Source organism: Corvus hawaiiensis, chromosome 2, assembly GCF_020740725.1.
Source record: "Corvus hawaiiensis isolate bCorHaw1 chromosome 2, bCorHaw1.pri.cur, whole genome shotgun sequence".
NCBI lineage: Eukaryota > Metazoa > Chordata > Aves > Passeriformes > Corvidae > Corvus > Corvus hawaiiensis.
Genome location: NC_063214.1, coordinates 29909484 through 29925216, shown reverse-complemented (window position 1 = coordinate 29925216; position 15733 = coordinate 29909484). Strand labels below are relative to the sequence as shown.

The 15733-nt window shown below is 49.2% G+C and overlaps 1 protein-coding gene across 3 annotated transcripts in view; it reads right to left on the bottom strand.

Moving 5' to 3' along the window:
* SIDT1 (SID1 transmembrane family member 1) overlaps positions 1 to 15733 on the bottom strand; it is a 40334-nt gene that overhangs the window by 1707 nt on the left and 22894 nt on the right. For 2 of the 3 annotated variants that reach the window (XM_048294040.1, XM_048294042.1), the window contains 15 exons: positions 12140 to 12211; positions 10790 to 10938; positions 10085 to 10158; positions 9517 to 9583; positions 8815 to 8888; positions 8142 to 8265; positions 6997 to 7114; positions 6471 to 6607; positions 4713 to 4821; positions 4316 to 4330; positions 3475 to 3551; positions 2320 to 2366; positions 1419 to 1524; positions 1013 to 1123; positions 150 to 263 (listed from right to left, as the gene is read on the bottom strand). In XM_048294040.1, coding sequence (XP_048149997.1) covers positions 150 to 263; positions 1013 to 1123; positions 1419 to 1524; positions 2320 to 2366; positions 3475 to 3551; positions 4316 to 4330; positions 4713 to 4821; positions 6471 to 6607; positions 6997 to 7114; positions 8142 to 8265; positions 8815 to 8888; positions 9517 to 9583; positions 10085 to 10158; positions 10790 to 10938; positions 12140 to 12211 — 1394 coding nt within the window. The remainder of the gene's footprint in view (positions 1 to 149; positions 264 to 1012; positions 1124 to 1418; positions 1525 to 2319; positions 2367 to 3474; positions 3552 to 4315; positions 4331 to 4712; positions 4822 to 6470; positions 6608 to 6996; positions 7115 to 8141; positions 8266 to 8814; positions 8889 to 9516; positions 9584 to 10084; positions 10159 to 10789; positions 10939 to 12139; positions 12212 to 15733) is intronic. The other variant, XM_048294041.1, reaches the window with a different exon arrangement.

The window sequence follows — 15733 nt, the reverse complement described above, 5'->3', positions numbered from 1 at the left end:
AGGAAGTCTGGAGGTAGAGCCAAGCAGAGGAATTGGGGCACTTCTGTGGAGTTCTGGAGCAGTCACAGCTCCACGTGGATAGAGGGGAGCAAGGTGAAAGAGGAGAGGGTGAGGCCATCCAGCAGAGTAGGAGGCTCAGCAGGACTCACCAGAAAGGAGAAGAACAAGGCAGCTGCAGAGAGGAAGTGCCAGACATCATGGTCATCGAAGAATCCCAGCAGGATGCATGGCCGGTTCTTTTCCCGGGACTCTGCTGGAGTCTCCTAGGAGGGCAGGCAGAGGGTCAGGACCTGATATCCACCCATACTGGGCCCTTGCTGGCCACACTGGACCCTACAGGGATCACTCTGTCTTAACCCTTCAAGCAGGGTTCAGGAAAGGGTGCTGTGCTGGCCAGACATGTGGCAAGGGCAGGACAGGAACACAATGTTATACTTGGACCTCAAAATGGATCTGGGACCACAATCCAATATCCAAGGGGAAGCCTCTGGTCTCCACATCTGAGGTTCTGCATAGCACAAGCTGTACAGCCTCCATCAGACCACCCTGAAGCAAGCCCCTCATTTCTGTGGAGATGGATGTGACATCCTATTAGAAGGCACCCAGTCAGGATTTCATGGCCTCCCATGTCACCAAGAGCCCTAACAAGCCCAGGCAGGCTGACCTGGTTGACCCCAGGTGGCCATCTGCTCCAGGGATATCTTCCACCCAGCACTGGTCAGGATTTTCCCAGTTTTCTTTTCAGATCCCCAGCTCCTCCTCTGTCCCCTAGGAAGGACCAATCACCTCCAGATCACCTGGGTCATAAACAGCCTCTACACAGCTACAGTCATTTTTGGCTCAGCACAGCTTCCCATGCTCCTGTCACAAGTCTGCTAAATGAGTTCAGCCATTTCAACTCCCCATGAGCAGCCCAAGACTTCTCCAGAGTCTTTTTTGTGCAAAACAAACACCAGGAAGGAAAGAGAATGAGACAAAGATGGACAGAAGAACAAAAAAAATGGAAATTTACCTCCCAGCTGCTGAGGGTCTGGAAGAAGAAGTAGAGGGCAGCTGCCCACACCACTGCCGTGGCCACAATGCAGAACATGGGGATGGGCAGGAGTTTCTCAGAGCTGCGGAGCTGCAGACAGGGACACAGCCTGAGTTCTTCCCAGGGACAGAGCCATGCACAAGGCTTACACACCAGCCTGCACCATCAGCGAAAGGCTGCCCACCCCCAAAGACACAGCCCAGCCACCCTTGAAATGCCTACACACCATCCCTCCCCAACACCTTGCCCCACCCAGAGCCCCACAAAGGTTGCTCCACATCTCTCTGCAGCACCACAGGAACCCAAACTGCAGCCAGAAAAAAGGCCCATCCCTTCCCCTTTGGAGACAGGGGCATCAGGGACAGCTACAGCTGCCTCCCATTACCTTCATGATGATGTAGAAGGCCAGATACAGCAGCAGGTTACAGATGAAGATTCCCAGTATGTAGGAGGCAAAGTCCCTGGGTCGATACACCAGCCCAAAGATAGCACTGAGACAGAGGATAAAAGGGACATCAGCCAGCCTCTTTCACTGGGGACAGGGTACATCCCCAATCTGACAGCCACACACTGTTCCAACCCCCACCCAGGACTGCAGGACACAGCACCAGTGCCACAGCACCACAACTCCCTGGAAGAAATGCACTGTTTGCCTCTGCTCCCAGCCGAGGAAATTTAGCCATGGTCAGCTGCTGAAGCAACTGGAGACCCCAGAGGACAGGCAAGGGCCCTGGATTGCTTCCAGCCCATGGCCAAACACATCTCACTCAGTAGGATCTGGTCCTAGACCTGTACATTTGGCTGAAGACACATCCCTGAGAAGCAGCTTTAGCCAAAAGCAAGAGCTTGGGGCAATGGTTTTAGGTCTCATCCAAGAGCTGATCCCTCCCATGCAGTTACTGCTCAGCCAGGCTCTGTGACTCAGTGTCCGTCAGGTCTCCTGCACCTTGGCTGTGCCAGAGAGATCTCCCAGCTCTGTGGGAAGCACAACACAGCAGCACAGTACCAGGCCAGCCCTGCACAAACTCCCTCAGACACGAGCCATGAGACAGCCCGAGCTGAAAACCTCAGGGATGCTCCACGTAGCTCCATGTACTGCATCCCATGGATCTGCCTACCACCCTCAGATCAGCCTGCCTGCCAACACACGTCAGAAGGGCCCCAGCACAGGATTATTGCACAGACACTGCTGCATCTCCCCATCACTCCAGGCCACCTGTGTGCCAGTACCAAATCCTGCTGCTCACATGCACAAATACACAAGGCACCAACATGCCTGTACTTACAAGGACCAGTTGACCACGTTCCCAACAATGAGCAGCACCATCCTGTCCTGGAGAAAAGACACTGATGATCAGATGAAATGAAAAGGGTATGCAAAAAGAGGCCTTTGCCTCAGAAACTCAGGACAGCATTATGTGAGGATTTGGAGTCTGGTTCCTGCAAACACACATGTACCTGGCTCTGCAGGAGCTTTTTCTGGGTGGAAACTGCTCTGACCCTCAAAAATTTTAAGAAAGTGTTGCAAGGAGACTAAACATCGAAAAAAGGACAAGCTCAGCACTTAAGGGGCCTCAGGAGGTTCTGTGAATCCTTTGACTGCTTCTACTGTTTTTCTAGTTAGATTCCTTCCCTCCCACTGTTCTACAATAAAATTACTGCAGAGAGCAAGGATGTGCTTGAAAGAGGCAGCAGGGGAACCTTTGGACAGCATCCTGCACATATTCAGAGAGCCCCTTTTTCCTCCCATCTCACCATTAGCTAGGGAAGCACTGTAACTACAGCAGACAGAAGGATTATATTTACGAGGCATGTGCTTACAAGCTGCTTTCATGATGTAGCTATTTCAGGCTGGCCAGGCTTACTTCATGCCTGAATGGACCAAATTTGCTTATTCAGAGATGGGAGAATAAATAAAAAATTAAGAAAAAGGATGCTCATGGGTGAAAAACTCCATTTGGCCTCAAGCCCTAATTAGCACTTTATGCCAAGGAGAAAGCAATTGGGGGACACAAGGTAACAGCCACCTTTTCTTACCTTTTTGCTGTCTGCCCTGAGGTGCTGCAGAAATGGCAATTGCTTTTGCTTAAGCCACAAAACCAAAATAGCTGCAGCCTTCCCCAGAGAGGCTGCACTGCACAGAGCCTCGTACCTGTTCCTCTGAATGGATGCTCCCAGAGAGCAAGTGCAAAGGCAAATCCTGTAATGCTTGTATCACCTTTGCTCTGATGTTTTATTCACCAAGGCTGAGGTCAGGGGAGCCTTGAAAGTTGGGGGTAAACCACTCCAGCAGAGACCTACACTTACCTAACCATTTTGGGGGAGAGAGAACAAGGGAAGCAAGGACCATCCCTTCTTCAAGTAGCCCCACCTCTTTCATCCACACATTGCCTAAAGAGTGAAGAATTGCTGAGAGGTGCTGGAGATGAGAAGTCACCTACCATGTACATTGGTCGGCTGCACTGCTGGATACAGTCCGTGTACAGCACCATCACTGCTCGCCGAAATATGCCCAAGTCTGTCAAAGGAAAGGATAAAAAGCCAGAACAGCCAGCACAGTGAGCTCTAAAACACCTGTGAGGAAGAAACTGACACCTACCAGCTGACAACATAGAACCCAAGGTGTCAGCAGATTCATGTCTTGCCCTTTGGGAGCAGTCTGTGCTGAGCAGAAGGGCATCCACCAAAGGATGTGGATGGCATTTGGCCAGAACAACAGGTTACAACAAAAATAAATTTTAAAAATCTCTCTATTCAGAAGTCATGCAGGCCCTGCCTGTATGTGTAGAGGCTGGCTTTGCAACCCCATCTCTGGAAGAAAGGTGTATGTCTGTGTAGGAAGGGGGAAAAGCACCTTCCATGGAACAAGCTGCTGGAGCAGGGAAACAGCAGAAACAGGTCCCACAGGCTTTAGAGGGTCCTAGAAGGGCAGAGCACACTCAAGACACTCCTAATCTCAAAATCATTGCAGAAGCTTCACTGCAGAGCCATCAGTGGCAGTGGGGATGGACAGGCATGCATGAACAGAGATATTCCCCTTTAGCCACAAGGCAGAGCTTGAAAAGGCTCCTGCACCAAGATCTGAGCTCTCCTGTGCTGCATCAGTCCCTTCCTGCCAAGGCACAGGACTGGCAGTGCTGCTGGCAAACCAGTTTCACTTCCCAAGAGCTGACCCCAGGTGGCACACGATCCTGCCTCCCCATGCACATCCATGCAATCCCTGGCTGCTACACCTCAGCACAATGAGTTCAACAGGGAAAAAGGAAAGCTGCGGACAGTTACCTGAGTCAGGGCCGTCTGAGGCAGACAGGAGCAAAAGAGGAAGGAGAAACAGGTTTATAAGCAGGGCACAAGAGTCAGGCTCCCCAGCAGGCCCTCTCCCCCCTCACCCCGTGACAGGGTGTAGGTCACCCCTCTGAGCACAGCACTAGGGAGAGCTGCAGCTGAAGGGCAGCTCCCTCAGAGCCCAGCAGTCCTGCCACCACATAGCACACAGCTCCTGCAGATTCCCACTGCTCTGGGAAGCAGTAGCACAAGGACTTCAGAGGCCAGGAAAGCACCAGAGGGATGAGAGGACAAGGTAGCCCAGAAGAGGGGCCACAGGACTGTGCTGCACAGGCAGGTGAGGACAGGAGGCACCCGCACACCTGGGAGGAGACGGGTCAGTCACAGCACTCACCGATCTTGAAGCGGCCCATGTAGTAGATCTGGGTGCTGAGAGCCAGCGAGGCCAAAACATGGATCATTGAGAAAATAACCCAGAACCACATGTCATTTTTCCCAAACACCTGAAAGCAAAGACATTTTAAAAGCAAACTGAGCCCTCTTTCAGCAGGACAATCCTTTCCTGTCCTACATCATCATGGGACATTAAACAACTTTAGTGAACATGGAAGAGAAGCCCCTAAAACTTCCAACCAGAAAACAGATCTATAAATTCAAAACAAAGTCCAGAGAAGCAAGAGGAACTCAGCATCCTGGAGAGGAGACCACTCTTTCAGAATGCCCCTTTAGACAATACAGGAAGGACAGCAGCTGGCCCAGGGAGAAGCAGTGCAGGGACCCCCAGGCCAGGCAAGCTCTCTCTGCTGGGCTGGGCAGCAGCTCTCTGGTCAGGATGCAGATTTTTACAAAGGTGGTCAGGGAACCAACCATTACTTTAACAATTGTACCAAAGTAGACCAAAAAGGACAGAAGTGCTCTGCAGGCAATTGCTCCTACTGTGCAGTTTCATTTTATTTAAGGACTGGAAGTAACCTGCAAGCGCATGTTAATGGTATACTAAACCCCTAATCTTTCATTCGTACAATAAGGAGTCCAGAAACTCTTGATCTGCCATCAGGCTGTGACCACTCCCCTTCCCTGGGGCAAAGAACTCACCTGAACTTTTCATTTTGTGTGGGCAGAGAAAAAAAACCACACACCAAAAAACAAGCAGAAAAGCCACCTCTCCATGAATGGAACAAGGGAGACATGCTGCTTTCAAGATCCACTGAACAGCTTCGAAGCATCCCACAAAAGAAGATAGAGCAACCCATAACAAAGTCTCAGTGTTTTGAACCTGGGTTGTCAAGATTTACTACACCTATCAAGAGATTCTTGGGAAGTCCCAAGGTCACCAGCTCCTCCTGCATGCCTTATCCCACAGACAGTCTTGTAAACAAAGACCTCTCTATTATGTGGTAGTGAGGAGCTGACAGCCCACTGGGATCTAGCTGCTAGTTCAGAGCAAGAATTCCATGGATTTTGCCTGGTTACTGATGAAGGAAAATGAGTCCTTCAAAAGACAGGAAGCAGAGACCTCCAAGGTAAAGCACAGGTTGGGGATTCTGGTGAGCCCAGCTCAGTACTTGCAATGCTATGAGCAATCGGGAAAAGTCCTGTAGCTTCTGCTCCAGTGCCCTTCCATAGGCAGGTACTCCAGGAATTTGCCTGAGAGCCCCCCAGACATTATCCCAGCCTGCCCCTCTCCAAAGATTGAGAGGCCAATTGCAGGAGCTGTGCCAGACAACATGGAGTTTTCCAAAGGGAAAAAACAGGCACAAGCCATCAGGTATAAGATACTTGGTCTTGGAAGCTCAGGCAGCCTCACCCCACTTTCCTCCAATGTGAATCACGCCACAGGAAGACCATCTGTGTGCTTGGACACATACATCTGGATGCATTAATTTCTCCTCTTGAGAAGGATAGCAGGTGGTGGTCAAAGCCCAAAAAAAAAAAGCCCACCTAAAAGAAACTGCTCTGCTCTTCTCCTACCTGAAAGCTCAGGGGAAGGGAGGAGGAAAGCCCAGCAGAACTGAGCATTCAAATGCTAACAGCTGCTTAACACACTCTTATCCTACTCTGCTGTTTTTCCCAGTCATTTTCACACCTAAGCCACATTCCCAGCCATGCCATCTCCTCCCCAGAGAAGCAGGTGGGTAAGAAGGAGCCATACCACTCCAAGGACAGCCAGGGAGATCACCACAGCAAAGGAGGCATAGGCAGAGTAGGCGCTGGCATTGATGTCTGGGTGCCGGGTCTGGTAGAGCTTGAGCATGCACAGTCCTGCGATCATGTACATGAAGGAGGTGTCTGTGGAGGGACACAACAGAAACAGTGCAAACAGCTACTGCCAGTGGCCTCAGAAAGCTGCTCCAAGGGCACACAAGGCATCAGGGATCTGTGCCTGCCAGCCTTGGGCTTGGCCCTGCTGCTGCACTGCACTGTACAGCACTTTGTGCTTTGCCACCTTGCAGTACATCTTGCACGCTCTGGGGCAACAAAAACTAAAGGGGATCAGAAAATAAGTGCCAGAAAATCAGAAAATAAGGGCATCACAACCTCCTGACTGAGCTTTGAAACAGGCAGGCTCCAGGGACACTTGCAAGGGTAGAGGGATGGGAAACGTCAGCAATTCGGTGGGGGACACAACATGGCAAATCCTAGCTCCAGCTCAAAAGGGGAAAGGAAACTCAGCTTACCAAACTGGAAATTGGAGTAATTAGGGCAGACGTGGTAACAGGCACTGAGCACTCCTTCCATCATCAGAGCAATGCCCATAGCATAAAAGAGACCAAAATGCTTTGGGATCCCATAGTCCTGGAAGAGAGCAGAGCTGTGTAGTTAATTATCCTCACTGTCCTGATCACAGGCAAGCTTCCATTCTCCATCACTTCATCCCTCCTAACTCCTAGACAAGTCCTCCAGTCACCAGTGCAGCACAGTGCCCTGTGTGCAACCACAGGCTCTGGATTTAGACACATGGCATAGCCAGGTGAATCCACAGGCAACAAACCCAGGCTAACCATGCTGAAAGTTCAGGTCTGAAGACCTCAGTGTCTTGGAAGTGACATCATGAGACTGAAAATCTCTGTCCTGTATCTCATGCTGTGTTACATCCTCCCCAAAACTGAGAGAGGACTGTGGACCCAGAACTGCTCTTGTGGTCAGTAGGGTGTTAGAAGCACCTGAGGAGCAGAGCCCATCAGCCCATGTGAGAAGGCATTTCCATCACAATTTGACCAACATTGCACCTGAAAACCACAAGCAGCAGACTCTTACAACTGCTAATGCCTTTACTTGCTACCAAGCCCATGAAAACAGAGCTGTTTGTCTCCACAAACCCCCAGCTCCTCTGCCCAAAGAGCTGCAGATTTCTCCATCCTCTCCCATGAGAGACTACAAAAGCTCTGGCTACCAGCAGCTCTGCCTCAGACACTGAGGCAGCCAAATTCCTCTGACTTATCAAAAGCAGCTCTTGTGTTAAGACAAATCAAACTTCACTATAAAGAGAAGCATCTTGAGACTCTCCTACTGTCCCAGTTCCTCCACAGCGAGTGCTGCAGGAAAAGCCAGAGCCATGGGAGCCCTTCCTCTATTAAATAATCTTGTCTTCAAAAGCCCAGGCTGGGTCACCACAGCACTCTGGACATACTATAAGCAGTAAAGCACTGGGGTGTGCAGGAACATAAGCATCCCATCCAGACCTTTCTGCACAGGAGGAAGAAAAGAGGATTCAACCCTCCAGCAAGGAGGGCAAGTGGAAACCCATTGTGTATCACTCTGGTTTTTGAGTTCACTCCATCTTCCCTGCCTCCACTCAGCCCCAGGCAATCACGCTTCCTACCAGGGTGTAGATATCTTTCATCTCCATGGCCCGGCGGTGGAGGATGTCCCTGCGCAACACAATGAGGAGGAAGAGAAAGCCCAGCATCATGTGGCCCACATTGCTGAGGATGTTGTTGAAGGCACTGCAGGAAAGAAGAATATGTAAGGCAAAGGCAGCACAGCAGCAGGAAGCTGAATGCTGGGTTGTGATAAGCTGAGTCCGTTTTGCTCCCCCTCCACCACCCTTCACCTCAGCAGCTGCCGAACTGCAATTTTACATTCTAGGTAACAATTTTAGTTTGAATAGTTCACCTGTCCCAGTTAACACTTCTTCTAAGAGCCCAACTCTGGGCTTTCTTTGCACTCCCACATTAATTTAGAGAAATGCTACACTGAAAAGACTGAACTTCTTTGCAGAGCTGCTGCACCTTGGATACAAGTGTCCAATAGAGCACGGGAGCACCTCAATGCTGTGCCAACGATTTCCAAGGGGTGCCCAGGTGCCAGAAGTTCGAGGGTGCATGTGTCTCACTGCAACAGAGCACCACTACTGAGCAAAACAGAAAGATCAGAGTCCTAAACTCCCAGTGATCTTATCAACACTGCTACTGTGAGCCTGGCAAGCATAAAATCCTGACCTGGGCACAGCACAAACACTCAGGAGGCACACAGGGACGAAAGGGGTCACTCACCTCAGCACCCCAAGGGGATGAGCACACAGGAAGTTGTAGTAGCAGATGTCCTGATTGCCCGTCACATTCACTACCTGGACACAGAGCAGGTGGGAGACTCGGTGTTAGCAAATCCTCCCTGCTCTGGGGCGTTTGCCCCATGCAAACACTGCACAAACACAAGGTGTACCAGGACACAGCCTAGCTCAGGGGAGTACTGACATCTGCAAGCAAAGCTTCTAGGGTAGGACAAGATGTTGTCACGGGCCACAAACCTGATAACAGTCTTCAGAGGAAACACTGTGTGCTCTCAACCCCCCCACCAACAGATGTGCTTGCAGATATCTGCATAACAGCAGGATAGCAAGGGCTGGGAGAAGGGAGGAGAAATCATAGCACACACTACTTGTTTTCGGCTGTTTCTTAGAGATAAAATCAAATTCCTCCTGTCTCTAAAATGAAACAGGACCCAAATGAGACGTCAGTTGAGCAGGAAAACAGCAGCACTCCCAGTTCCCAAGCAAAAACTGCAGAACTGCAAGCCCGGTGAGCTAAGCTCACTGTAACATCAACACAGTGTGGAGAGCACAGCTAAGGTAAACTGCTCCTCACACAGAGCAGAACTCCTGGGTGATGCCAGTTTCACTGTGACTGTCATCCTTGCACAACACAAGCACAGAGCCAGTTTAAAGCAAGAGGGAACAGCTGTGGAGCCAAACGCACCGTCTGGTAAGTGATGACGAGCTGGATGACTGGCAGGGCATAGAACACCGCAATGGTGATGATGTTCCTGCAGAGGGGAGACAGCAGCAGCAGTTAAACACACACCAAAACTGGGGGTGCACACCCAGGAGAGAGCCCCACAGTGCTTGTGGAGGAACGTGCACACCCCACTGCTCTGGGGCTATGATCTCATTATGACCTCCTGAAGCAGAGGAGCACATGCGCTCATGCACACAGGAGGCAAATGCTAAGGGCACAGGATGCTGGCCACAAGTTCATGGGTTTGAGTGCCAGTTTCTCCTTCTTCCCACTATGTTCCAGTACACTGGTTGTTACCACGCTTAAAAGCAATGATGCAAAGTATAATCCATTGCCAGGATCATGTGTGCACTGGTCCACAGATGTCCTTACTTGAGGTATGTGGGGTCTGCAGTTACTGGCTGGAACAGGGTCAGAATGGGTAACAGGATAGTTCGGAAGTGGTTCAGAAGAAGGGCATGTGGACAGACTCCACAACCAGAGACTCTGGGTCCAGAGTTTGGGCCTTACCAGTTTGCCTTCTCCTTACCAGAAATAGATTTTGTATTTTTTGCTGACAATCCTTCGGTCTTTCCTGGACAAGTCTGATAGATAGAGGAACACCTAAAACATTAGTGGGTGGGGAAGGCAGGGGAGAAAACACAAGAAAACCAATGAAGATTACAGATGGCAGTAGAAGATCTTGACATGTTTGCAGCTTGGTGGTATTTGGACTGGTTTTACACAGTGAACTCACTGTGTCCCTTGATTCTACTTGAGTAAGTTCTGCAAAATCCTCTGACCTCCAGGAATGGCTCCAACCACACAGAGAAGTGTGGGATGACAAAAGGAGGCAGTTTGAGAGCTGCTGGCTTAAAGCCCCTCCGCACATCCAGTGTAGTCACATTACTGGTACTCAATAGCCACCTACTGTTGCAGATTATTTTCTCCCTATCTTCCTTGAACCTTCTTGAACTTTCTGGGATGCTCTATGGGCATTTTCCTCCTTTCTCAGTAGTTCCCAATACATTTTGATTTTCCACATTAAAGCACTCATTTCAGCAGCACTCTCAGCACAGTGGGAAAACTTTCATTGACTGAAAAAAGACTAAGAAGCACATTTGGCTTTATTAGATGAAATCTACCCTGAAAGGGAACAGGATTTTTGAGATTTCACTGAAGTGACCAGTGCTGGTCGTGGCCAAGATGTGCCCACGGCCCAGCATGAGGGCCACAGCTGCAACACCAGCCATACCTTCGTGCGGATGATGTTCTTATCGCTCTCAATTTCTGGCATGGTGTCAAAGTCGCTCTCCTCCTCCACGGAGCTGTCTGTGTCAGAACCAGCAGGGGGCCGGTGCTCGGGGGACGACAGCTGACGTCCACCGCTGGAGCTGGACTCATCTGGGCCAGAGTGGGGAGAAGGAGACAGGCAGGGTAAAGGCTAAATCCCTCTGTGCACAGCAAGAATAAAGCTGTCCCAGATGCTTTGGCAAGCTGATACGGCCAGTTCAGAGAAAAAGTTTTTCCATGATCCCAAACCTTCCTAAAAGTATCAGGTTATCAGCTAAGAGCAATTTGAAGGACCATTATCTCCCCCTCTCTGCAGCATTTTAGTTCTTACTCTGCTTCCATTCTACTACTTTTCATCTCTTAACATTTTCTACTCTCTACTAGCCTGGGCTCTGAAATCTGGAATTTTGAGACAAGACAAAATGCTCTAGAGAAAGAAGCAGACTGTTAGGGGTCAAACCCACACTCACCTAGTTAACCTTTAGATTTTATGTAAGCTTTATATATATCTAAGCTTTTCTAAAAATATTGTAGAACAAAAGACAAAGAAGAAAGTCGATTTTTCAAAGCAGGCAGAGTACCAGCTTTGCTCCCACTGCATGCCCAGTAAGGTCAGCAGGACCTGCCTGCACTTCTCACAGGCTGGGCAACTCCCAGCTCATTGCCCATATGGGCAGAAGACAAGTTTCCTCCTCATTTCCCAAATGCTTTGAAAAGATTTCTTTGGAAAAAGGGGAAGGAAGGGTAAAGTGGTCATTAAGCCCTCAGGAAGTTTTTTTCTCCTCTGCTGCCAGGGCATAATTCACCTGTTGACAGTATGACATTATTTCTTCCCTAGTGAAACCCCCGGAGGCAAGAAACTCCGATTCTGTCTTGCTTTATGGCACACAACCCCTCAGCCTCCCAGGGATAGGCATGCTTTGGTATAATGGCAGGCTGTGAGCTACTAACAGGCTCCTACTTGCTTGCTTGCAAGGAACCTTTTTCAGTCACTAGTAAATGTCCTGTCTGAAGCAGCATTGTCACCCACAGTTGTCAGGGGACCGTAGCTTTGTCTAAGACAAACATTTCCAGTGACAGTCTCTCAGAGCACCTTTTTCAGATTTGCCAGTTTTATTATACAGATGCTTTTCCCTGAAGTACAATCTGAACCTCATAAACTGCAATTTGGTTAGTTTTTTGTTTTAAATATTTGCAAGATGCTCCTAAAGCTTGCAGCTTTATTCTCCTCTGGTGTTAAATCACCCTAAAAGTGCCTTCCCCTACCCCAGGCAGAAGCCTCCCTGTGCCCCAGTTCTGGAATATACTGTACCAATAGCACCATAGCTGCTTCCCTCAGGAGTGCTGGCTGAGATGGGGTGTGAAGAAGTCATCATCCCAGATCCTGCAATGGAAACAGACCCAAGAGGGACAGTTAGTTTCACATCAGTGCTTCAAAACATCTCTGAGGTGAATACAAACAGCTTGAAGAGCTGGAGAGGCTTGGGAAAAGCAACATTTCTCCTAAACAGATGGCAGTCTCCCTCTAGAGCATACTGTGCAAAAGGGAAACCCTTGTTTTACAGTGTGAAGCAAACCCATTCCCTTCAGCCTCCCCACACAGGTTGCCAGTGAGACTGGCAGTGTGAGCCCCCCTCCAGCACTCTGTAGGGATCACACTGTGGGGCTGCAAGACTTGGTAAATGTTAGAGCGAGTCTCATTATGTTCTTAACAGCCTTATGAATTTCTAATTCTTCTCCTTCCCCATCTCATGCAACTCTTCAAATCTCTTCAAATATTGCTACCTACAGCTGTCCCTGCAAGAGTCACAGACACTGGAAAGACAGCTGCTACATAATTTTAACCAACCAAGCAGAAAGAAAAAAATGCTCTGTGCAAAAAGTGGTAATGATCTTGTGTTGATGACAAGAAGGGCAAGTCTTTGAGGGCTAGGAACATCCTGCCTTCTGCCCACATATATGAAGCAAAAAGGAGTGCTCTCCTGCCTCCACATTCCCTCTTTTTGCCTCCCATGGTGGAGCTCAGCAGCTGAACTCGCACCAGACAACACGGCAGGGAACAGCCAGCTGAATCCCCTCACTGAGAGATCAGACACCCATAGCCACAAAAGGGAGGGAAGCAAGGCCAGCACGAGCAGGACCACATTTTCCAGTGCTGGCACACAGTGAGACAGATTCAGTTGCTTTAAAGTTCCACCCTTCCAACAACATCATGTGGTCAGTCAGCAGCAAAGCAAGGCAGAACGTGGCATAGTATTTAAAGCCTTACTGCAGCCTGCCAATGGCCAGGCTTCCCAAGCTGCATCTCTGGCTTCCCAGTGCATGACTGGCCTCAAAGTGACTGGCACAGGCAGAGTCCTCTTTCCAGCTGGAAATTCTGGGCAGTTCTGTAACACCTGGCATAGGTTTTTATACCATTTTCATTAGCCACTTATGTAAAGAGATCTAAAACTTCTCCCTGACTGAGCCCAAGTCAGGGAAACACCAATACAGCAATGCTATTTGATGTTTCAAGTCCCAATTACTGCTTTTCTTTGGCATGTCTGCTGTGCTTGTTGGCCTGGGGGCTAAGACTTGGTCTCAATTTCGGCTCCTTTACACTCCTGCCCCATGCCTTTAACAGAGAAAGCAACAGCTCAGAGGAGAATCAGAAGCATGGGCTGAGCACCAGAGGGAGGGCTCTGGCACCCTGCAGCTCCCCAGGTGACAGCCCTTGAGCCCTGAGCTGAGACTGGCAGGATGTTGTTGTAGGTTGCTGCAGGAGCAACATGCAGCTTCTGCTCATCACCTCCAATCTAACCTCCCTCTCTCAAGGAAGCTCTTCCTGTTGCTTTAAAAGTCATTTGGAAATCCAGATCACTGCAAAGAGGGCAAAAGCATTTCCCTATGCTCACGGCACCAAGGCACATGCACAATTCCTAGTCCTGCCAGCCCTGTCCCACAGGGATACTCTTAAATTTGGACCGGGCTTTATTCTCTCAAGTGACCTGTCAACCTTCTCTCCCCAGTAACCAAAGGAAGATTTAAACCTGGACAAAGCAGGCAAGCCAAGGAGAAAAGGCACTCTGTCATGTCTCTAACAGCCACTTTGGACCTAGCTCACCCACTAATTTCAGTCCCACTTCCCACTGTGAGAGTGAGTCAGCAAAGTAAATGTACCACACCAGGCATGGTTCCTCCAGCTCTTGCCTCCACCAGATAGTGAGGATGTGGAAGGGAAGGTGTGCCATGGGATTGAAAAAAAAAAATGAACCACAGAAGCCAGACATAGGATGGGTAACAGGAGCAAAGGGGTACATGGAGTAGCAGGATATTCAAAGACAAATGGCTAAGACAGATTGCTGAGCACTTCCATCCAGTTCCTTGGTGGGGAAAAAGAGTGGGGAGTAATGAACAAGCCAAGATCCAGGGGTACTTGGGAGAGAAGGAAATTCCAACAGGTGGGAAGTGGAGAAAAAAAAACAAAACCGAGAAAGCCAGGGTGTCCACTGATCTGGAAGACAGGGAAGATGCTAATTACCATTTTATAAGCATCAGTCAGACACACCCTGAAGAGACAACAGATGAAGAAACAGTGTGTGGGTAGGACATGATTCCTCCCAAGAAGAAAGGACGTGGCTGCAACATGCAGTGCCAGGTACGTGAAAGTAGCAATGGATTACAAGGGAGAGGACAGGTCACAGAAGCAGCAGGTGCCTCTGAGAGGGAAGCTGTAAACTATGAAGGAACTGTGCTCCTCTCTCCCTTCACAGGGAGGCTGTTCGGCAATCCTCCCTGCTCAGCAACCCAGTTCTCTACTCTCCAGGTCCATACTAAGTACAGCATCTGTGCCCTGCAGCTTCTTTGGGAACTTTCCAAGCACCAGAATTTAACTTCCACCTCTCACCAGGGCAGCTCAGAAGGCAGCTTCTAAGCTGGATTCAGCACATTAAACCTCAGCTGCAGCATCAGCAGCACTCCCTGGGACTTCTCATCTCACCTGGCTGAGACTGTGCCTCCTTGTCTTAGACAGTGATTCCTTGTCAGCACCCTGGAGCTCTTCCAAAGCCTTGGACAGGTCCCTTCAGCTTACCCAAACTCCCCAACACACAGGCCTTTCCCATTTCTTCAGTGCCTTAAGACCTGCTCTTGTTTTACAGCAGGATCCCAAATGATATAAAATTAGAATATATTTACCAACATTTTTACAGTTCCCTGTTCATGTTGTGAAAAAAATCTTTCACACAGATTCCACATACAGGGATACATGTGGATCTTACTGGTTGACAAAGCAAGTCTAAGAATTCAAATGCCCCCAGGTACTCAGCAGAAATATTAAGCCCATTAATGCCAGTCAGAGTGAAGTTCCACTGCTGATCCTCTAAACACAGCTCAGTTATGCTACCATGCTTATCTGATGGTATGCAGCAGACTAGAGAGACTGAAAAAGCTCGGCATCAAAAAAAGAAATAACATCAAGAACCTTTCAATGCTGCCAAAACAATGTCCTCCCTTCCTCCAGGAGAGAGGCACAAATGACCTCAGCACCAACGCTTTGAACTACTTTGCAGGCACTAAATATTTAATCAAAATGAAAAGACTCCCACACTTCACCAGAAAGCAAGAACTCCCAGTGCCCCTCATCCACATGACAAAACCTTCCATCTTTCACTGGCAGCTTCTTAGATGCAGCTCTGTTTTTATAAGGCAGACAGCTGCAGTTCGTGGAAATGTGGGTGCAGCACAAAGTAAACTGAATCCAATGCCAACACAAACATCATAAACACCACTACCTAACTCTACTAGTCATTCATTCACCTGGCTGTCTGCAACTTCCAGTGAAAAATTAACATTTAAATTCAATTAAGATATTAAAAGACGCCATGCTTAAACCAGGCAGAGGAGTTCTTAAAGCATAAGAGCTAGC